At 40.2% G+C, this 24,538-nt stretch overlaps 1 protein-coding gene across 3 annotated transcripts in view; it reads right to left on the bottom strand.

Moving 5' to 3' along the window:
- Positions 1 to 691: 691 nt before the first annotated feature.
- alpk1 (alpha-kinase 1) overlaps positions 692 to 24,538 on the bottom strand; it is a 107,519-nt gene continuing 83,672 nt past the window's right edge. For 2 of the 3 annotated variants that reach the window (XM_069926197.1, XM_069926196.1), the window contains 5 exons: positions 21,871 to 24,229; positions 14,256 to 14,409; positions 12,479 to 12,641; positions 9,281 to 9,467; positions 692 to 4,064 (listed from right to left, as the gene is read on the bottom strand). In XM_069926197.1, coding sequence (XP_069782298.1) covers positions 3,856 to 4,064; positions 9,281 to 9,467; positions 12,479 to 12,641; positions 14,256 to 14,409; positions 21,871 to 24,229 — 3,072 coding nt within the window. In that variant the 3' untranslated portion in view covers positions 692 to 3,855. Of the gene's footprint in view, positions 4,065 to 9,280; positions 9,468 to 12,478; positions 12,642 to 14,255; positions 14,410 to 21,870; positions 24,230 to 24,538 lie in introns of those variants that run through there. The other variant, XM_069926198.1, reaches the window with a different exon arrangement.

Genomic DNA, 24,538 nt, shown 5'->3' with positions numbered 1-24,538 from the left:
TTTAAAAAAGAACATAAAAAATGGCAAACAAGCAATCCGATACCTAGGTATTAGATTAGATAATAATTTAGGCCACCAATACAAATTAAATTATCAGCCATTAATGAAGAAATTACAGGATGACTTAGAACATTGCAAAGAATTGCCACTAACATTGATAGGGAGGGCAAATTGCATTAAAATGAATGTCTTCCCAAGGATACAATACCTATTTCAATCATTACCAATTCCCTTAACTGATAAATCCTTCAATGAACTAAAGAGAATAATAAGGAAATTCTTATGGAAAGAGGGGAAACCGAGGATAGCGCTAGATAAATTAACAGAATGGTAAACCAAGGTGGTTTGCAGTTACCAAACTTTAAAAATTATAGAGCAGCACAATTAAGGTATCTATCAGATTTTTATCAAACAAGGGAAAAACCAGATTGGACCAAGATAGAGCTAGATAAAATAGGGGAGAAGGTACCAGAACATATACTTTATAAATGGGATGAAAAACTGGTGCAATATAAAAGTTCACCAGTACTGCACCACTTACTCAACATATGGAAGAAGATTCACGTAGAAAGGAAAAAACAAACGACCAATTACCAAAATTATTATTGATGCAAAATCAACGAATCCCTTTCACAATAGATAGCCTTTCCTTTAGAGAATGGAAGAGAAAAGGAATTAAAAGAATAGAAAATTGTTTTTTGGGAAATAATTTATTATCATTTGAACAAATAAAGTACAAATATGGAATAACTCACGGTACAATGTTTGCATACCACCAACTGAAAACCTACTTATTGGGAAGCAGACTGAGGTTACCAGAAGGAAGTAGCTTTGAATATGTGATTACAGAAACAATGATAATAAAAAGATTTATAACAAACATGTACATCAGGCTGCATGATACAATATAATTGGTTACACAGACTATACATTACACCTCAAAAGTTAAATAAATGGGACCCAACAGTATCTGATAGATGTTTTCGATGTAAAAAAGAAATGGGAACAACAATTCATGCAATCTGGACATGTGAGAGAGTAGAAAAATTTTGGGAAGATCTCAATCAGATATTAAATAAAATAACAGAAAACAATATACCAAAGAATCCAGAGATCTTTCTCCTAAGTAACATAAAAAACAAAGAATTTGGAATTGATTTGGAGGATGCACAAAAAAGATTTATTAAGATAGCCCTAGTCGTAGCAAAAAAATGTATTATGTCAACCTGGAAATTGGAAGATAATTTGAAAATACAACAATGGTATATAGAAATGAATAAATGTATTCCATTAGAAAAAATAACATATAGTTTAAGAAATAATATTGAAATATTCGAACAAATATGGGAGCCTTACATTAAATACAATAGCGAAAACCTACCGGGGACAAACATTACCTAAGTTGATGGAAGGAGAAGGAAAGAAAAGAATGGACTCAGTAGAATTTCTGGTGTATTTTTGTTGAATGACAACATTGTCTGACGGGTTTAATGCAACCTAGATTGTATACCTAAAATGGATGAGAGGGGGGTGGCTTGGGAGGAGGGAGGGGGGGGGGGAGAAAAAGTCACTGTATATGTGTGAAAAAGAAAAAGTGTATATCATGGCTAATGTGATTTATGGTGTGAAAAATAAAAAAATAAAAAAATAAAAAAAAAAAGGCTGCAAGAGAAGGAAAATGATGAAATAAGCTATAAACCCAAACAAAAGTGGGAAAAAAATTTAAACATAAAGATAAAAAATGAAATATGGGAAAAGTTATGCTCTGGAACTATGAAAAATATAAAAAACACGAGGTTACACATGATGCAATATAATTGGTTACACAGGTTATATATCACACCCCAAAAGGTAAAAAAATGGGATCCAACATTATCAGATAGATGTTTTCGCTGTAAGAAGGAAAAGGGAACAACAGTACATGCAATTTGGGCTTGTGAGAAAGTGAAAAAGTTTTGGGAAGATCTAAATCAGGTATTAAATAAAATCACAAAAAGCAACATACCAAAAAATCCAGAGATCTCTCTTCTAAGTAATATAAGAAGTAAAGAATTAGGCCTCAAACTGGATGAAGCATAAAAAATATTTATTATGATAGCCTTAGCTGCAGCAAAAAAATGTATAATGTCAACTTGGAAATCAGAAGAGAGCCTGAGAGTACAGCAATGGTACATAGAAATGAATAAATATATTCTGTTGGAAAAAAGAACATATAATTAAAAAAAATAAAGTCACATTATTTGAACAAATTTGGGAACCGTACACGGAACATAACAGAGAGGGCTTGCCTCAGACCTCCACCCCCTAAAATGATAAAATGAGAAGACTAAATGACCTGATCCAGTGTGTAAAAGTAGATGACACAATTTTCTTGTTTATTTTCATTGTGTGATGACATTGTTTAATGGTTTTATTGTATGGGTTTGGAGGGGGGTGGGAAGAAGGGAGGGAAGGTAGGGGGGGAAAAAAAGGGAAGAAAATGCCAATGTATATTCAAGAGGGAAATGTTTGGGTGTATTTTGATTGATTTGGTTCATCGTGTGAAAAATTAAAAAAAAATTAAAAAAAAGTGGTTTCAGGACAAATTGACTAATGGGGCAACAATATGGCAAATAAGGTACAATGCAAAAAGAAACACAGGGTGGAAAGTCCTGATAAATATTTTTCCATTTTCTCACCATTGGAAAAAATGATGTTCAAGCAACTGAAAGCTAACATGTGGGTGCAGCAGGCAGTTAGAAAGGTAAATAGAATATAGGTCTTTATTGTAAGAAGACTCAGGTGTAAAAATGAAGTGTATTAGAATTATGTTGGACTGCCTTGAGATGATAGCAGAAGTATTTTGAGCAATTTTGATCTCTTCACCTATTTTAATAAAAATGAGGATATGCTTGCAATTGAAGTGAAGATTCAGTAGAGGATTCTTGGAATGGCTGCTCAGTCACATGAGAAGAGATTCCATAGACTTGGCATTATTCTCTCCAGTTGAGAAGAAAGGAGATGGCCTAATCAAAACGTACAAACTCTGCAGGGAGATGGAAAGGATAGTTATAGGAGATGTTTTTCTTGTGGCTGAAAGAGTTGAAAACCAATCTCCAAATAAGAGCTGGGTCATATAAGAGAGAAATGAAGAGAAATTTCATCACTTGGAATGGTGAATGTCTATCCAGAGGTTCTGGCATTGATTGAATTTAATGCAAAGATTGATAGATCTATGGATAGTGGAGGATTGAAGGGAGATGATGTTTTAAGAGAAGATCAACCTTGATTTTGTTGAATAGCCAAGGTTTGAGCAGAATGGCTTTCTCCTGCTCCAATCTTTTGTTTTCCTCTGTGAGTGAGAGAGAGAGAGAGAGGGAGGGAGGTAGATGGCAAGAGAAAGAGGGCACATAAAAGAAGTAAAGGGAGCAAAAAAGGGAGGAAAGAAAGGAATCAAAGAGGAAAAAAAAGATTTTTAATGAGAAAAGGAGTGAAAGAGGAAAAAGAAGGAGGGGAAAGAATCAGGAGAAAGAATATGGAGAAAAAAGGAAAAAAAACAATTAAAATAAAAATATTGTCTTCAGCTAAATGCACCAAGATCTGGAAAACATTTAGTGCCCTCTACTCACTTGATTGTCATGGTCTGCATGTGTTTAAAGCAAGCAATGAAAGAGAAACCTCCTTGCTGCAATTCTGTACAATATGTACTACTTGCCTGTTCCAACTCTTAAAGCAAACTCAGCATCAGTAGCTGCCACCAAAGGATGATCTTGATGCAATTGCTGGAATCGTGCACTGTGGCTTGTCAGGGCCATGTAATCATCTCATGGACCAACTGGGATGAGAAAAGATCTTGACAAATTCCAGATCACAAAATTATGTTGAAGATGTTTCTTCCTGGCTCTCTCTAACAGGATTCTTCAAAGTGAGGATGTGGCAAATCTCATTGCACTCCCTGTGCTGGCAGTTGAGGAAGTATTCAATGCCTTTGCCTGCAAAGTTTGATCCCCCTCGGTGCTTTTTCATTGAGTGAATCTGAGGATCTGTTAGATATATAAGGCCTTTGCCATCTCCAGTGACCCAGCCTGTGAAAGAATTTTGAGAAAACAATCAGATGGGGAACATTCTCTTGAGATATAAATTAGCAATTCAATCTGCCTTTCATAAATTCAGGCAAAGAAAAAAAAACCTATTTTTGTCCACTGTACTTTCCAAGGAAATACTATTCCTAGAACTTTGACTTATTAAGATTGTCATATAGTATTTTTAATCTGACCCAATAATCTTGGACATTATGTGGCTATGTCAGACTATGATATAATGGTCATATCTCTGGACTTTGCCTTCTCCCCTTATATCTGCTATTTCACCCAGTCAGTTTTGATAAAGGGTTCATACTCAAACATTGACTGTCTATTTCTACACAAGGAGGCTCTCTGGCCTGCTGAGTTCCTCCAGCAATTCTTTGTTCGATCAAGACTTCAGCCTCTGCATTTCTCTAAATGTCATTTTAAACTTGCAATGAGTTACCTTGTCAAATGTTGATGATAAACTGCATACTTTTGTTCCTGTAACTTTTAATTGTATGTTAACTTTGCATCAGGGTATTTTCTGCTCTACATGTTTTTTGGGCCCTGCAGTACACTGTTGATGATGTGTATATTGTCACACACATTGTAAAATGTTAAGTCCACCAGAATTCGTACTTGGTGCAAACAGGTACTCGTAAAGAGAAACTATAATAATAAATTAATTGAATTAAATTAAAAGAGAAAATAAATACACAAGACAAATATAAACATTCACAGTAGTCCAAGTGCAAAAATAAGTAACTTGTAATTGTGCAAGCAATCCTTTTGTGATTCAGATTTATTGTCAGAGTCCATACATGACATTATATACAACCCTGAGATTCTTTTTCCTGTGGGCGAGGCAGAATTACCACTTATCGATAGTGCAAAAAAAAAGACTCAATGTACATGTAAACAAATAAAGAAATGTAATCAAACTGTAGAATACAGAGAAAAAAAATCAATAAAGTGCAAACATTAGAGTCCTTAAACCTGGTTGAGTTTGTTGTTGAGGAGTCTGATGGTGGAGGAAAGTAACTGTTCCTGAACCTGGTGGTGTGCGTCTTATGGCACCTGTACCTCTTTCCCGATGGTAGCAGCAAGAACAGAGCGTGTGTTGAGTGGTATGGATCCTTACTGATTGCTGCTGCTCCCCAATGGCAGTGTTCCCTGTAGATGTTCTTGTTGGTGGGGAAGGTTTTACTTGTGATATCCTTGGCTGTATTCACTACCTTTTGCAGGACTCTACACTCGGGGTCATTGGTGTCCCCATACCAGACCATAATGCAGCTGGTCACACTTTCCACCTCACATCTGCAAAAGTTTGCCAGGGTTTCCAGTGTCATTCCAAACCTCTGTAAACTCCTGAGAAAGTAGAGGGGCTGGCGTGCTTTCTTCATGACGCTATTGGTTCTTTGGGTCCAGAAAAGATCATCTGAGATAATGATCCCAAAAATTAAGTCCCTGGGGCCGAACGCAATATAACCCAGATTGCTGAGGGAAGTGAGAGAAGAGATAGCTAGGGCAGTAGCTATGATCTTTGAATCCTCTTTGGTCACAGGGGAGGTACCAGAGGATTGGAGAATAGCAAATGAAGTCCCCTTGTTTAAAAAAGGTAATAGGGAGAATCCTGGTTATTATAGACTAGTGAGTATGCAAATTAATGGAGAGGATTCTTAAGGATATGATCTATGAACATTTGGAGAAGTTCAGTCTACTCAACATGGCTTTATGAAGGGAAGAATGTGCCTCATGAGTATAAATGACTTTTTTGAGGAGGTAACTAAAGACATTGATGAGGGTGGGGTATTAGATGTGGTCTACATGGATTTTAGTAAGGCATTTGACAAGGTCCCCTATGAGAGACTCATCTAGAAAGTTATTAGGCGTGGGATCAGTGGAACCTTGGCTACATGGATAAAAAATGTGCTTGTAAAAAGAAAGCAGAGTAGTAATGGAAGGAAAGTATTCTGCCTGGAGGTCGATGACTAGTGGAGGGTCTGTTCTGAGACCCCGGCTCAATGATTTTTATAAATGACCTGGATGAAGAGACAGAAGGATGGGTGAGTAAGTTTGTGGATGACACGGTTGGAGGAGTTGTGGATGGAGATGAAGTTTGTCAAAGGTTACAAGAGGCTATAGACAGGATGCAGGGTTGGGCAGAAAAGTGACAGATGGAGTTCAATCCAGATAAGTGTGAGGTAATGCATTTTGGAAGGAAAAACAAGAAGGCCGAGTACAGGGTTAATGTCAGTTACTTAAGAGTGTGGATGAACAAAGGGGCCTTGGGGTTCAAATCCACGCATCCCTCAAGGTCGCTGCACAGGTTGATATGACGCTGGGATTTATTAATAAGGGGATTTAATTCAGGAGTAGAGAGGTCATGTCACATTCTACAAACCTTTGGTAAGACCACACTTTGAGTATGTTTTCATTTCTCGTCACTTCATTATAAGAAAGATGTGGAAGCTATGGAGGAGGTACAGAGGAGATTTACCAGGATGTTGCCTGGATTGGGAAACAAGTGTTATGAGGCAAGGTTAGCAGAGCTGGGACTTTTCACTTTGGAGCATAGAAGGATGAGAGGAGGCTTAATAGAGGTCTACAAGATTATGAGAGTCATAGATAAGATGGGACAACCTGCACCTGTTGCCCAGGGCAGGAATAGCAAACACCAGAGGACATATGTACAAAGTTAAGGGAGGGAGACATCAGGGGTAAATTGTTTTTACACTGAGAGTTGTGGGTGCCTGGAATGCCTGGTGGAGGTTCAAACATTAGGGGCATTTAAGAGACTCTTAGACAGATACATGGATGAAAGGAAAATAGCAGGTTATGGGGTAGGAAGGGTGAGTACTTTTTTTTAGGTAGGAATATATGGGTCAGCACAACATTGAGGGCTGAAGGGCCTGTATTGTGCAGTATTGTTCTATGTTCTAACTTAAATTTGCTCATCCTCTCCACCTCTGTTGGCGCAGTCTATGATTCGTGCACCAAGGACCAAGGGGAGATTCAAGAGTCTGAATGCTATTGGAAAGAAATTGTTCTTGAACCTATAAATGCTGGTTTTCAGTCTTCTGTACCTTCAGCCAGAAGGTAACAGTGAGAAGGGACTGCGATCAGGGTGGTGGAGATCCTTTCTGATGCTGGCTGCCTTCTTAAGGCAACACCCCACATAGTGGAAGGGAGGTCGGAGCATGTGATGGACGTGGCGATGTTTACTGCCTTCTGCATTGCTGGGCAGTCAAATTTGCAAACCAGACTGTGATGCCACCAGACAGCATATTTTCCACAGTGCACCTGTAGAATTTTGATAGAACTCTTTGGCATAAGCAAATGTATAGGTTAGCAATTTACAACACCTTACTTGCAATACTGAACTGTCGGCAAGAAACTAATTCTTATCCATGTTCTATAGGTTTAAAAAGACCCAACTCTAACACCACATAATACAATTTATTTGAAAATAAAACATTGGAACATTTGGAACATTTGGATTGCAAAGATCTAAATTTTATTGCGGATTTTTTGCTGTGGTAACCACAACAAGATTTTCCTTGCCTACTGCATTGCTGGGCACTCAAATTTGCAAACCAGACTGTGATGCAGGTACCACACACTGTCAACTCTCTTCACTCTGTTGCTCTTCCAACTCCACCTCATCCCATGCCAGAAATTGCTGAGATTCAAAGGCCAGCCCCACTACAGATGAGCAGCCAACAACCTGCAGTCTTACCCCTGCTCCACTCTTCCCCAGCCCCCCACTATCACCCCCTCCTGTACCCGGTCCCAGGCATGGTCTTGCTTAAATTCCTTGGCATCTTCTCCACTGATCCCGCACTGAAGGAAAGGCCAACCTACTGCAAGGCAAAGTTCGCTACACCTCATGGCTCAAATGCTGATGAATTTCCCTGCACCAAGCCATAACCAATTAATGGGAGTCTGCAGTCGCAAAGATGCATTCCAAGAAAAATTCTTGTAAACTCTTTCAAAATTCTTCTGCCCAGATAATATGCCCATTCTCTTCATTATTTGGCACCATTCTGTGAGAGTATAATTTAATTTAATTTAGACATACAGCATGATTAACAAGCCCTTTCAGCCCACGAGCCTGTGCCGCCCAATTACACCTAATTGACCTACAATCCCCAGTACATTTTGAACGCACCTCTCTGAGTCAATGTGACCAATGCCTAGAAAAACTTTCTAATGGATATTCATTGTCCAGAGAATTCCAGAGGTTCTCACTCCTCAGAGAAGAAATTTCTATGCACCTCCATTTCAAGTAACTGGCCCCGTATTTTGTAACTCTCCCACTTGTGAGAGCATCTCAACATTGAACTTATCAAGTCCCTCTTGTATCTTCTATATTATTCTTGTAAGATTCAAAGAATACAGACTCAAACTGCTTTGCCTCTCTTGGGAGGACAGGCCTCTCATTCAACAATTAGTCTGGTAAATCTCCTTTGGACTGCCTCTAATGCACCACATAATTTTTTTTTTCTTTGGTAAGGGGACTAAAACTGTGCACAATATAGCAGGTGTGGCGTTATAACCACCCTCTACAACATCAACAAAATCTGTTCTTAAACTTCACCTCCTTTTCAATGCAGCCCAAAATTCCATTGGCCTTCTTTACTGCTTGTTGGATTGTCTGCTAACTTTATTTGATTTGTGCATGAGAACATCTCAATCCTTCTTCACTAATTTGATCTCTCTCTCTTTTTAGACGATCATTCACTTTTTCATTACTTTCAACTGAAGAGTATAACCTCACATGTTTATCATCATTTACCAGGCTTTTTCTCACTCAATCTACTTGTATCACATTGCAATAATCTCATTACAACATGCCCTTAATACCTATTTTCATACCACTAGCAAACTTGGAAAGCTTGTATTTCTACTGCTTCTTTGGGCAGCTGGAAACCATTTGAACTGAATGATAAGGCGAGGAAATATATTTATAAAACACTTTTTTTTTAAACATGGTCCTTCCAAAGAAAGGAGAAGAGGAAATTGAATTTCTTCTTGGGATGCAACTGGTCAATTCCGCCAGCATGTGTGAGGGAATGTCTGACATTTTTGTGCAAATAAGAGGCCTCTCCTTGATTCTGTGAACTGTGGGTAACAGTCATAAATTGGTGTGATTCTGGTATAACCAGTAGCATCTCTGTCATGTGGATTTTGAGGGCTGCTGTTATCTATTTGATGACGTTGAAATAATTTACCTTGTAAATCGACCACTATTTCTTCTTGGTTTGAAAACTCATAGGTAAAATGTCCAAATGCAAGTCCGTACATTGTCGCTTCATACTCTTTGTGAACAGCCTTTGTGTTATTAGTTAGTTTGATGAACTTGCCAAGCACGTAGGGCTCCACGCTTACACCACCTACGATCTGGTTATCTTCTAAAAGCTGAGGAAACAAAACGAATGGATCATCTCTGGGAGTGAACCTTGGGTTATTTTGACACGAACACTTAACTAGGGATTTTTTACCTCGCAGTCTTGTTGAAAGAAAATAGAATTTGAACACATTTTTGCATTTCACTTTCTCATTAATCCACCAGTAAATTTCCAGTGCAGTGCTGATTCAGTCTTTTGGGTCCAATATTGCTTTTATAAAATGATAGAGTTAAACAGAGACCATAAGCTGAAACATTATCTGGGGTTGTCTTCTCAGATGCTGCTTCATTGGCTGAGTTTTTCCAGCATTTCTGTTTTTCAGTAAATTCTGAAAGTAAATCCATCTTGATACACAATTTGTTTCTTGTAATTTCAATGCCAATCTGTGCCTCTCTAGTCTCTTCTAATTTCTCTACTCTTACCTGCTCCGTTTCCTCCCCTGATGTACCCATTTCTTTCTAATCATCTTCTATCCATACCCTTGATCCCACATCTCCTTTATTTGATTTCCCCTCTTTTGAAATGACCATTTCTGCTCAACTAATGTTTCAGAAAAAAAACTCAACTCAGACAATATTTTCAAAATTCCCTCCTCTGGTTTAACCCATTATTAGATCTGCAAAAGCCCACGCATATCTAAGAACCAAAGCATCTTGTATGTTTTGAGAATGAATATTTGAGAGCACCCTATGGGTAGCATGCCCATCAGTAGACCACTGCCTTTCCTTTGCGATTATGTATTTATTTTCGCATTTAATGGTTGCAAGTACTCAGAAAACTAACCTGCTACTTCATGTCCATAAGATACTTCCTCTGTCCCCTCCACATCAGTATCTATCATGCTTTCAAATACCAACTGCCTTCATGGGACTCATATTTTCAATTCATTTTTTAAAATTTCATTTTTAAAACTCTTTGATATTATTAATTGCCCATTTCAAACAGTCCTTGAGAAAGTGGTTAGCCATCTTCTTGAATTACCGCCTTCAATCCGGCGACAGTCACTTCTCAATGCTTCTGGGTAGCAAGCTCTGGGATTTAGAATCCAAAATTTTAGAGCCATTGAAGAAATGTTCCTAAATCAAGACATTGTACAAATTGAAGATCTTCCAAGTTGTGGCAATCTAACATGCATGTTGCCCTGCCCCTGTACCTGACAGAAGGCACCGGTTTGTGAAATGCTGCTGGCCAGTAAGATCACTCTATAATGGTACACATTGAGAATTGTTGGAGCTCCACTTATCCATGTAGCTCCTGACTTGAGGTATGTGTCGCTGGATACCCCGCATCTAACTTGCTCTTGTAGCCACAGTATAGATGTGGCTGATCCAGTTATTGTTTTGGGTCCAATCTTAGTTGCTACTTATCAGCCCATGTCCTGAATATGGCCTGTGGTTTGCTGTCTGGAGGCATGAACAATATCACTTTCTGAGGAGCTTGAAAATGGCCTCGAACATTGTGCAAACATCAATTCGTAGCCCCTCTTCTGACAATGCTGGTTGTTGAAAAATGAGCTGAAGACAAGGTTGGTCCGTCACCACTTTGCAAACCTGTGACATCTGCCACAGAAACGTAGAAGAGCAACACATGCATATGCAATATCATTTGCAAGATCTCTTCCAAGTCATACCCTATCCCGGATTAACAATGTCTCATCAATGACTGTAAATCTGGAAAGTCATGGAGTTCTGCACCATGAAAATGAGCCCTTATACCCAACTTGGCCATACTGACCAAGCTAGTCTCATTTGCCTGCATTAGGCTCAACCTTTCTTATCCATGCCCCTATCTAAATGTCTTTTCAATATTACAATTGTCCATTCTTCCACCACCATGTCCTCTGGAAGCTTGTTCCATATACTCACTACTTTTTGGGTAAAGACGGTGACCCTCAGGTCCCTTCTAAATCATTCCCCTCTCACCTTACATCTATGTCTTCTAGTTACAGATGTTTCAAAGTTCCTTTTATTGACATTAAAAATGTAACACACATGATATTCTTCAACTTCTTCCTGCCATAATAAAGACAGAGTTGCCATTAGCATTGCTCAGGGCCCCTTTCAGTTTGAGAGAAAGTAAAAGAAAATCCCTTCAGAGTCACTGAGGGTCCATGGATTCACCTCCCATGCTCCTGCAGCCACACAGTCTCCTGTTCATCAAGAACCCGAGCTCCAGATCCAAACCTCTGACATGCTCAGGAAGCCTTCAGCACCTGAGGCCCTTTGGGAGCCCTTCTTGTCTTCAGCACCCTCTCAATTCCTGGCTCCAATACCTGGTTTCCATGAATCAGTGTCCAGCAACCTGTGTGAGTCATCTGAGCGTACGTTGCTCAGAGCCCGTGTGGTTCCCTCAGCTGCTGAGCCCCTCACTAGTCTTCCACCGTGGTCACTGTCCAGTAGGATCGTCTCCTCTGCTTGACCTTCTCAACAGTGGGTGTTCTTCCATTTCTGGTGCATGTACTTAATGCCCTGTCTGATGAAGGCAAGCATGCCAAAGGCCACCCTGTCTCTCTGCATCACCAATTTCACGGAACAATGCTCTTGTACTCCCAAGTCTTTCTGGTCTACCACATTCTCAAGGGCTCTGTGTAAACCCTGTTTTTGTATTCGTATTCTCCTCATGTATTGTTTACCTATAATATGGTTAATAAAAAGATCAAAAAAGAAAGAAAGCCTTGTTTTTATTCTTAATTCCAGCATTTGACGTTTATTTGTTTTCCTCTTCTCCATTCCCCTTTGCTTCTGTTAAAAACATCTAAAAATCTACCTTTCTGATCAACTTCAGTAGAAAGTCTCCCTGAGGTGCATTCAGCTATACTTTATTTTGTTAAAGATACCGTATTTAAATTCATGGTGTTGAGTCTCCAGAATGACATTCTCATGTACAGTTCCATCTATGAAGCAATGGCTAAGATTATTTCATTGTATTTGCCTACAGCTTCAACACCACCAGCCCCCCACCCCCCAAAAATATATTTCTGTTCACAGGAGCTGACAACCTTTACCTGTGGCTTGAACTTACCAAGAGAACCGAGGCTGGAATATAATATATTTGTGTTGGAACTTGCTGCTCGTACAGTCTTTTGTTGAATTCTGTCACGTAATGCTGTGCGGTCATTTGCCGCTCAACGTCATTGAAATGATAGGAGAGCTCTTTTGTTTTTTTGTATTGTTTTCCAACATATCTGCAGAGCAAGGAAGAAATCTGTTCAGACACTGGTTTTTGCTCTTCTTTGTTTAAAAAAACCCACCTTTTTGAATTTGCTGGGAATCAATGAGTTACTCAATCTTTGAGTAACACGAAAGCTGCAGACACTGGAATCCTGTGCACCACTGGAGGAACTCAGAAAGTCAGGCATCATCCAGATACAGAAATGGTCAGTCAATGTTTCAGATAGGGCCCTTTGTCAAGGCTAGAGGGAAGGGGGTGATGTTATGTATGTAAAGGGGGAAAGATGCTGGGGGAGAGGCTCAGAGGTGACAGGATAGAAGGTGTGAGAGGTAGAATTACAGGAAGATGGAGAAACCACTAGGAAGAGGAAAGAGAAAAGTTAGAGAGAGGGTGGACTAAAAATTAATTATGGGTGTAAGAGATGGAAACAGAGTAACGAGGTGGGGGCTACCTGAACAGAGAAAAAAAATCTTCATATCATTAGGTTTAAGGCACTCCAGGTAGAATATTTATTTGAGTTTCTTTTCACCAAAGAACAAATGCATATAAGGTTTGGAAACCAAACCATCTTTGGTGGAAAGTTCCCCGATTCTCTAGCCTATGCTTGCCTGGTTACTATCCTGCAGACTTTTGCATTCCACCTGCAGCTTAGTGAACACGTTGGAGATGATGACCAACTGTAGGAAGTCTGGGGTGGCATTCACATCAATTCAGCCATTAGGGGAACTCCATGATCAAAACAGCTGATCAATGTTAAGTGGGAACTTATGCAGCAAAATCTCAGTGAAGATCAGAGTTCTGAATCCCGTAATAGTTATTGCTTCATTGTTGCCAAATGAAAATCCTGGAACGCGCTCACCGTCAGGAGTGTGGGCTGGAGGAATCTCAGCTTTTCATTATCATTACTGGGTCTAAATCCTACTGGGTCTAAATCCTACTGGGTCTAAATCCTACTGGGTCTAAATCCTACTGGGTCTAGATCCTACTGGGTCTAGATCCTACTGGGTCTAAATCCTACTGGGTCTAGATCCTACTGGGTCTAAATCCTACTGGGTCTAGATCCTACTGGGTCTAGATCCTACTGGGTCTAGATCCTACTGGGTCTAAATCCTACTGGGTCTAGATCCTACTGGGTCTAAATCCTACTGGGTCTAGATCCTACTGGGTCTAAATCCTACTGGGTCTAGATCCTACTGGGTCTAAATCCTACTGGGTCTAGATCCTGGTACTTGCGTAGTTGAGTAGTCGACTGCCTGCTCCTGATTTGTATGTGACTCCCTCCCTCAAAGCACATTGTTTGCCTTCACCAGGAGGACTGCAAAAAGGGGTCCACCACCACCTTTCCTGGGGAAGTTAGGGATGGGTATTCAAGGCTGGCCTTGCCAGCACAACCCATATTGTGAGAACAAATGGGAGAAAAAATTCTAGATTGCTGGAAAAGGCGGTCCTGCCACAAGGAATTCTGGGCAATAAATTCTTCCTTTCCATATACCATCTGGTTCAATAATGAACACAACTGACGAGAGTCCCCTCTGCAACACCCCTCTCCCCAATAGGAATTACTTCAAATAGCATTGCCTGAGTCAGATGTCAGTTTGACTTCAGAGGGGGTGGAATTCTGCAGTACCTGCCCAGTGTTTCTTCCTGATGCAGAAAGCGTATTTCCAAAGCAATCCTCTGGGCGCCCGCTTTATCCACAGCCAAAGGCTTCCCAATATAAACCAGAGTTTCTTGGGCTGTCCAAGTGTCAGTTTTTTTGTTATATTTAAATAGTAGACCGCCTGTAAAAAATAAATGAAAAGTATGAAGCAAGGTGATAGAGCTAGGGCTTTTCTTTTGAAGCAAATTTGACAGAGCTAAGGCTTTTCTCTTTGGAACGATGAAGGATGGGAAGTTTCTTAATGGAGCTGTTTAAGATTATGAGGGGCAAAGATAGGGTAGATAGACAGCACCATTTTCCTGGGGCGACAAGTGCAGATACCAGGGGACATCTGTTTAATGTGAGTGGAGGAAAGTTTAGTGGGTATGTCAGAGGTATGTTTCTTTACATAGCGAGTGGTGGGTGCATGGGATGCATTACTGAGGTTGGTGGTGAAGGTTGGTACAATGGGACATTCAAAGGACTCTTAGACACATGGATGCAAGAGATATAAAGGGTTATGAATACGATGATGAAAAAAATAAGATTGTTGTGTAGTAAGTTTACATGAGTTGGTTCAATATCATGTGCTGAAGGGCCTGTTCTATGCTGTAATGTTCTATTTTCTGCATTTTCCACTTCCATAGGATGGACAAGCAAATATAATGTGGACTTTGTAACCAGGTACACCGCATCCCAACTTATTCAATGGTGCCGTGGGACTTTCAAAGCACTCAGGCAACTGGAGCTGGTAAAGGTCTATGACCTGTTTCCCAGAGGGAGTATATTTACTTAATATTGGTAGGGTTATTACCATAATTGATCATCAGTTGAGGTTTGGTTAGCTGCATGATGACAGGGGTTTATGGCCTAAACTGAAGATGTATGCAAGTCTGAAGTATATGTGGCATATTTAGTGTAAGGCTATTACAGCTCTAGTGACCCAGGTTCAACTCCAGTGCTGTCTGTAAGAAGTTGATATATTCTCCCCGTGACTGCATGGGTTTCCTCTGCATGGTCTGGTTTCCTCCCACCTTCCAAAACCGTATGGGGTTTGTCGGTCAATTGGTATTTGGGCAGCATGGGGTATGGGCTGGAGGGCCTTTTACTTATTGTTTGTCTAAATTTTAGATATTTAAATTAAAAAAAAACATCTCAAGAATCAGAATTTGACTACTGACTACCTACTAGTTTTAGTCTGAACCATCTTCAGTCCTTTTAAGTCAGGAACAGTCCTTTTGAGGTATTGGCTCATCCCTGTAAGTGTGCATGAAGTGTACAGCTTGTCCCGAGCAAATGGGTGGGTTACTGAATTCAATCATGTGCTCATTTCCAATATTGGCAAGGTGTCAGGTTGGAGGGGGTGGGGGGTGGAGAGGGAGATGGGGAGTGGAGAGGGAGATGGGGAGTGGTGGAGGGGTTGAAAAATCCCTGCTCCACAGCAACTTGCTGTATGGTTCCTGCTCCCTTCCACTTCCAGAAGACTCCAGCTGTTTTTAATGCAGCCTAATTCAAAAGCATTATGAATTTGGAATCCATATTTTTACTGTTTATTATAAATCTGTTTGGCCTCCACTTGTTGTTGAGCCTTCCTTAGACTTGACGTCATGAGAAACATCCAACATTAAAAAAAAATGTCATGAAATATTATCTCAATTTGCTCTGCAAAGGAAAATATGGCAGAAAAATGGCACAAAATTTAAGATGCTCTCACACCACTATGAAGCGATCTTTGTGCTTAAAAGGAATGATAATGTCCTAAATGCATGAATTGACATGATAAACGCACTGTCTTGTATGATAGTACAACACTCATTCAGAAAGCAGTGGGTGTGATAATTTTCAATGTAATTTTCAATTTTCTTATTTATTACACAGCCAAGTCACGGATCAATAAAAGTAACTGAACCCCTATATTTGCATTTATGCACTCAATTAATATATTTATCTCACGGACCTTTTTTTTTCATAGAGTGCTGTGCTACCTTAAGTTAAAACTGGTAAGCTCAAAATGTTGATTATGTATTTGTGATATAAAGGACACTGTTTAGCTGTTGAGTTTCTCCGGCATTGTGTTTTTACTTAAAACTGGTAATTTAGGGACCATTAAGCCCCATATTTATTTCCAAGATAAATGAAAGAATTAACCTGTGGACCACTCCAGTCTAACATTTTACAGCATTGCAAATAGTCTGAGCACAATTTTAACTCAACCGCAGCTGACAGGACTGGATTGTCTGCCTGTTTTACACTACACCGAGTTTTACCCAGGTAGAAAGTAATCTTAGTTCATGCACAGTATGAACAGCCAATCCTAATGGCATTCTCATTGAGCAGATAAGATTAACATGTATGTACCCTGCCTTGCCTGCAATGCTTGCAGATATTTTGGGTTGTTGGGTCCTCCAGTTCAGAGCAGAAAGAAGAAATGAACTACACAGAAACTAAAGACGAACAAAGATACCTGCTGGTAACATCAAAACGGCAATTTAAAAAAAATGATTTAAATTACATGGGCAAGGGGAATAGAAGACGACATGAAACAAAAAATGGCCAGCACGTGCTGAGAAACAAAGGATAACTAAAATAACCGTGGTAATTCTTAAAGAAAAAAATACCACTGGAGGGATTAAAACATGAAAGAAGATAAATTGAAGATGTTTTAACAAGCATTAGAAATGAGATCTCTGAACTGCGGGTAGTCAGAGTAAACAGAAATAGGAGAACAGCAAAATTGTAGGATGGGAGTGAATGTAACATTTTCAGTATGTGGAGCAATGATTGCGAGTGTAATAGGAGACTAGTTTGGGGGGAGCACCATGTTTCTGTGGGTCGTGATGTAATTTCTATAGAAAACAAAACATGAATGGAAACCAGGGCTCACAGTATAGTTCAAAACCAGCATTTTTTTTTGTTATGGGGTCTTCCGTGCATCTGCCTTATGCTGCACCAAAGACCCTACGCTGTGGTGTTCGTTACATTTAGTGCACATTTAGTTGTGTCTACTGCAGTTTCAATTCTTATTTACAGAGCACACATGACCTGCTGGCAATTCTAACAGTATCAAGCTTTCAGTGGGCTTGTGAAACCTTCTCCTGTGCATCTCATAGAATAAAGCCCTGTACAAGCCCTTCAGCCCTCAATATTGTGCTGACCCATTATATTCCTTTAAAAAAACTACAAAACCCTCCCTACCCTCTATTTTCCTTCCATCCATGTGCCTGTGTAAGAGTCTCTTAAATGCCCCTAATGTTTCAGCCTCCACATCATCCCTAGCAAGGCATTCCGGGCACCCACAACTCTCTGCGTACATATTTAAAAAAAAAACCAAGCCTGATCTCTTCCCTAAACCCCTCCCTTCACTTTGTACATATGCTCTCTGGTGTTTGCTATTCCTGCTCACGGAAAAAGGCACTGGCTGTCCACCTTTTCTATGCTGCTCACAATCTTGTAGACCTCTATTAAGTCTCCTCTCATCCTTCTTTGCTCCAAAGAGAAAAGCCGCAGCTCTACTAACCTTGCCTCATGAGACTTATTTTCCAATCCAGGTAATACCCTGGTAAATCTCCTCTGTACCCTCTCCGTAGCTTCCACATCCTCCCTAGACCAGAACTGAACACAATACTCTGAGTGTGGTCTCACCTGAGATTTGTAGAGTTGCAACATGACCTCTCAACTCTTGAACACAATCCCCCTATTAATGAAGCCCAACATTCCATAGGTGTCTTAACTATCCTATCAACTTGCACGGTGACCCAAGGTCCCCTCTTGAACACAATCCCCCTATTAATGAAGCCCAACATTCATTCCATAGGTGTCTTAACTATCCTATCAACTTGCACAGTGACCCAAGGTCCCCCTGTTATTTCACATTGTTAAGTTACAGACCATCAATTCTGCACTAAATCTTCTGGTTTGACCTTCGAAAATGCATCCCCTCACACTTACCCGGATTGAACTCCATCTGCCACTTTTCTGCCCAATTCTGTACCCTGTCTATATCCTCTTGTCACCTTTGACCACCTTCAACACCATCCACAACTCCTTCAAACTTCATATCAACCAAAACTTACTGACCCATCCTTCTGCCTCTTCATCCAGGTCATTTATAAAAGTCACAAAGAGCAGGGGTCTCAGAAAAGATCCTTGGGATACTCTACTAATCACTGACCTTCAGGCAAAATACTTCAGGCACTATTGCTCTCTGCTTTCTACATGCAATCCAATTTTTTATCCACACAGCCATGCCTTGTGAGTTTTTGAACAAGTCTCTCATGGGGGACCTTGTCAAATACCTTACTAAAATCCATATAGATCACATCCACCACTCTACCCTCATCAATTTCTCTTGTTATCTCCTCAAAAAACTGAATTAGGCTCATGAGGCATGGCCTTCTCTTCACAAGGCAATGCTGATTATCCTTGAGTAGACTGCACTTCTCCAAATGCACATAGATCCTATCCTCAAGAAATGGTGGCACAGTTGGCATAGCGGTTAGTGCAACACCTTTACAACACTAGCAATCAGGACCAGGGATTGAATCCCATGCTTTCTGTAAGGTGTTGGTATGTTGTCTCCGTGTCTGCAAGGGTTTTCCCTGGGGGCTCCGGTTTCCTCCCACCATTCAAAAAGTACTGGATGTGTAGGTTAATTGGGTATAAATTGGGCGGCACGGACGTGTGCTGAAATGGCCTGTAACCATGCAGTATGTCTGAACTTAAATTTTAAAAAAATTAATTAAAACATTTAAATTTAATCCTCTCCAATAGTTTGCACACCTCTGACGTAAGAGTCACCAGTCTATAATACTCAGGATTCTCTACATTAACTTTTTTAAACAAGGGAACCACATTTGCCATTCTCCAAACATCTGGCACCTCCCCTGTGGCCAAGGAGGACTCACAGATCATAGCCACTGCCTCAGACGTCTCTTCCCTCACTTCCCACACCAACCTGGAGTATATCAGTCTGGCCCTGGGGACATCAATCTTAATGTTTTTAAGATGATCCAATATTTCCTCTTTCTTAATCTCAACATCATCCAGCACACAAGCCTGCTCTATTGTGACCTCACCCTGATTCTCTGGTGAATACTGAAGCAAAGTATTCATTTAGGATCTCCCCAACCTCCTCTGCCTCCAGGCACATGTTTCCTCTTTTATCTGTTAGCCCCACCTTTATTCTTGTCATCCTTCCGTTCTTTACATATACATAGAATTCCTTAGTATAAATGTCTCTAAAATGCCCCAAATGTTTCAGCCTCCACCACCATTTCTGGCAAGGTATTTCAGGAATCCACAACTCTCTGTGTATTAAATAAATATTTACCCCTGATGTCTGCCCTAAACTTTCCTCCCTTCTCTTTGTACATGTGTCCTCTGGTGTTTGCTACTCCTGCCCTGGGTAAAAGGCACTGTCTGCCCACCTTATCTATCCCTCTCAGAATCTTGTAGACCTCTATTAAGTTAGTTCTCATCCTTCGCTCCAGAGAGAAAAGTTGCATCTCTGCTAACCTTGCCTCATAAGACTTAGTTTCCAACCCAGGTAAATCTCCTCTGCGCCCTCTCCATAGCTTCTTATTATAATGAGGTGACCAGAACTGAATGCAATATTCTAAGTGTGATCTCACCAGAATTACATGAGCTCTCGACACCTGAACTCAATCCCTTGACTTATGAAGCCTTCTTAACTATCCTATCTACTTGTACGGCAACTTTGAGAGATGTATGAATTTGGACCCCAAAGTCCCTTTGTTCCTCCACATTCTTAAGCATCCAACTCTTAACCCTGTACTCAGCCTTCAGATTTAACATTCCAAAATGCAACACCTCACACTTATCGAGATTGAACTCTGCTACTTTTCTGCCCATCTCTGCATTCTGTCTATATCCATTTATAACCTACGACAACCTTCAAGACTATCCACAATCTCAAAGGGGATCTTCCTCAGTAAGACCCAGGCCAGCACCTTGAACCTGACCAGAGTGGGTATCCTTGGTTATTTATTTACCAGTTTTCCTTCAGGCTCTCCTTATCCCCCAGCAGTGATTTCTCCAAGATTTGCCCATCTCCTTCCTGAATCAACCTGACCTGAATTCTCTCCAAACAAACCCAGTAGATACCTACCCTGACTGTAGACTGTATTTACTCGTAAGCAAGGGCCATTCTGCCCAATCTATAGACATATGCTACTATCATTCACACTCCCATCCATCACCACTGAACCTGAATTCTATCCATGTCCCCGTGTACTCAGAGATGCCATGTTTCCAGCATCCAGGCCTTGCCACAAATTTACTAATTCTGTTGGCACACCCTGCATGGATGCAGAGAGCTCAGGAAAAGCACAATTCCATACAAACTCAATTCATTTACTTCCAGTGCTACTTAATTTTTAAGTAGCTGGTCCAAAAATAAAGCTGTTGTTTGTGCACTGCACAATTTTCCTTGCACCTTTGCAGGGGCCAAGATATTCTCATTTTCTGTGACTAAATAAGGAATTGGTATAGCCATTTATAACAAGGAACTTTAGGAAGCATGTTATTCTGGAAGAGGTGGAAATATGAACATTGCAATTCTTTCCTAAAATTGTGCAATAATAAGAATGATTTGTACCACGTATATTAAATATTAATTGTCACATTCTCATTAGTCTAATCAAGCTCCAAGGAATTTAAGGCCAATGTTTATCAATCAACATATTTCCAACAAAAATTACTTTACTTCATTTGACATGTTTAAATTTAAATTTGGATATACAGCATGGTAATAGGCCATTTCAACCCAAGAGCTTGTGCCACTCAATTTACACCCAATTAACCTACAACCCCCGATGTGTTTTGAATGGTGGGAGGAAACTGGAACCCTTGGGGAAACCCTCGTAGACACGGGGAGAACGTACCAACTCTTTACAGACAGCGTGGGATTCGAACCCCGGTCCGATCGCTAGCGCTGTAAAGGTGTTGCACTAACTGCTATGCCAACCGTGGCACTCCATGTTATAAAATGTATCCTGAGGTTAGGACTTTATTTCCTGGAGCATAGACGAATGAGGGGAAATTATGAGGGGTATAGACAGAGTAAATGCAAATAGGCTTTTTTCACTGAGGTTAGGTGAGATACAAACCAGAGTACATGGGTTAAGAGTGAAAGGGGAGAAGTTTAGGCAGAATATTAGGTAGAACTTCTTTACAAAGAGAGTAGTGGGAGCGTGGGAACGAGCTGCCAGCTGGAGTGGCGAATGTGGGCTCAATTTTAACATTTAAGATATATTTGGACAGGTACAGAGATGAGAGGGATATGGAGGGGTATGGACTGGGTGCAGGTCAGTGGGACTAGGCAGAAAAATAGTGAAAGGACTTGTTTTGGGTGCTGTCACATTCTATGTTTCTCGGTCCTGTGGTTGTGAAAGGCACAATGTGTTTGCGGATCATTTTCCTTCAAGGCTTATAACCAATGAAAATGTAGCTATTAAAATAAAATGTGAGACCGAGATTTGTAAAACTTCAAGGAACTAGAGTGATATTCAAATAATAATTGCCCTAGTTGGAAAAAATAATACAAATAACAATATTTCTAAAATTAAAATAAAATATAACTTACTACAAGTGTCTTTGAGTCTATGAGGGTAAAATACTCCAGTGCCCTTCAACCTCTCTATAAGCCACTCGTGTGTTACACCTGCAAAAAACATCTTATAATCTTCATCAGTGATAACACGCCTCTTAAAGGTCTGCTTCTTTTTGGAAAGAAATACAAAGGAACTGCTGCTGGAGCTCAGTGATGAATTTATATAATCAAGGTCAGAGCCACTGCTGGAAAAAAGTGATTTGCACCATGATCTGAGGGAAGAGCTGGAGTTGAGGCTGCTGTTGAGAGGCTGGTTACTCAGGATGTCATCTTCATTTTCACCTTCTACTGGTATCATCTTGCACCATCCTTTGTCAGGTTCCTTGATGGGAAGCAAAGATTTAGCAGAACAATTCCTCATTTGCATTGTATCGTGACTATGCATCTCCTGTTTTTTGCTTTCCTCTGCAATACCTAAAGGAGTAGGAAAATAATAGTTTTCTTCTGTTCCATCTGCTGTAGCATCAACTAATAACATTTTGTGTGATTCATTTTTCCCCAAGAAAGACTGGCTTCCCTTTGTAAGGTTCCCTGAATTATTACTGTCAATTATAACCGGCTTTGCAGCCTTTGACCATGGTTGAGGGTAACAGGTCTTTGCAAGGTTATTTTTATTTCCGCTCATAGGAAACTCATTCATATCATCCTGAATATTATCAGCAGTTTCTGCATCTGTGTCAATCATCTCAAATGAGTTACTTTCTCCTGAAGAAGAGGAGGTAATTTTCCTAAAGTTCCGTGAATCTGAATGAGTTTTCGAGGTTTTACAAGTTGGATCTGAGGCAGAATGGGAATGTGGTGCATGTCCAGGGGACCCCAGATAACGGTTTATTTTATTATCCTCTACATTGTCATCACCAGTGTCTGCATCGGAGTCGAGCATCTCAAATGAGCCACTGTCTACTGAGGAGGAATTGTTAACTCTGCTAAAGTCCACTGAACCGGAATGAGTTGCTGAGGTTTGGCAAGTAGTTTGACAAGGCTGATCATATTTGGAGCTCTCTATGTAACTGCCTAGTATGTAATCCTCAAGAGTCTTTCTATCAGGGCCAGTCATTTTGAAAGACTCATGTTCTGAAGATAAAGATGAAGGAATTGTCTTCCTTTTATCACCTCGAGTACAACTAATGCTTGAATCCCTAAACTGCTCATACATTTCAGACAACTGATACGCTGATGGAGAGACAGGCCGTGCAATGTTGTTACTGAAATTACAATCTTCATTCTCTGCATTTTGATCAGTCTGCTGATGCTCTCTGACTTCATCAGTTAAAAAGGTTGAGCATTCTGTGTCCACAAAGAACAAATGGGGTTTACTCCCGTTTCTGGGGCACTCACGACTGCCTTCGCTGATGATCACTTTCTCCCAGCTGCCAGAAACTCCTGGCCCAGATGCTCTCAGCCAGGAGTTTGAGGAGGAACTAGAGCCATGGCTGTCACTCAAATGGTCAGTGTAGCCCTTGCCGTCTGAGCTTGCTTCGTCACTTGTTTTATCAGTGCCTGTTGCAACATGTGGTTGATAGTTTTTAGCACCTGTTGCAATATGTGGTTGATAGTTTCCTGAGATGGCGTGGCATGCCTTACTGCCTTTCAAAGGGTCTGCACATTGGTTCGCTGATTTGTTCACGTTAATCCTGTTCTGCAACTCCTGATTGTTTTGCATTGCCTCTGCTTCTTTGGATAGAGAATTCTGAGGGATATAAGAATCAGTATGATGTGGGATGCTTGCATTGGCATCAGCAGTATCAAGTTCTTTTGTTTCCGTCTTGAAAGCAGTTATACAACTGTATCCTGAGATTCCGCTGCTATTTTGCTGTCTTCTACAACTACCGTCAAATACTGTGCATATTGTTCTGTGATACTGTTTGTGCCTTTCTAGGATCTTATTGAAAGTCATTCTTCCCTTCACTATTGGCTTATCCCAGTAATGTTTATAGTGGTCTGGGACATAAGACTTGTGATCAGACTTGCAGAGATCTTTTATTTGCAAAGAGGTTTTGACCTGGCTGATCAGCTCCATTATTTCCTGAGCCAAAGTGTCCTGGTTCTGAGTACTGTATAGGTATAATTTTTCCATTGCTTCTTTACACAGTTGTCTCATCTTCATGAGGGATTCACTGTTACCTGAAAACCACTTGTGCACGGTTGTAAGAGAGAATGCTGCTTTAACAAATCCATGCAGTTCCTGCTTGCTTGTAATAATGTCACCATCTCTCTTTGTAAGGAGTCCCACTTCAAAAGCCTCTTTTGCTTGTAACAGATAGAACTGACTTTCCTCCTTTGAACTTTTCCCCTTAAAACTATAAGAAAGGAGACAAGTTCCAAAAATGTTCTGGGGAGGAAGAAATAAAGGATTCCAGTTAACGTTATAAACTTCAAAATGCTTTATCAGTGTGTCATTAATAGACTTAAAACGAAACACTGCAGAAGCTGTAAATTTGAAATAAAATAGAATATACTGGAAATAGCAACATTACTTCCAATAGTAACATTTCAAACAGTAATAACAATTGCAATAATAATATCAATTCCTGAAGCTTTTGCTGGATGAAGTGGACAAAAGTGTCAGAGGTATTGAAAACCATCCACTTGACTGCTCATAGTTAAAATTCACTGAGGGGCCATGTCTCTTCAGGCCATA

This window comes from Narcine bancroftii, chromosome 3 (genome assembly GCF_036971445.1).
Source record: "Narcine bancroftii isolate sNarBan1 chromosome 3, sNarBan1.hap1, whole genome shotgun sequence".
Taxonomy (NCBI): Eukaryota; Metazoa; Chordata; class Chondrichthyes; order Torpediniformes; family Narcinidae; genus Narcine; species Narcine bancroftii.
The sequence above is the reverse complement of the archived record's forward strand: the minus strand, read 5'-3'. Positions and strand labels throughout refer to the sequence as shown.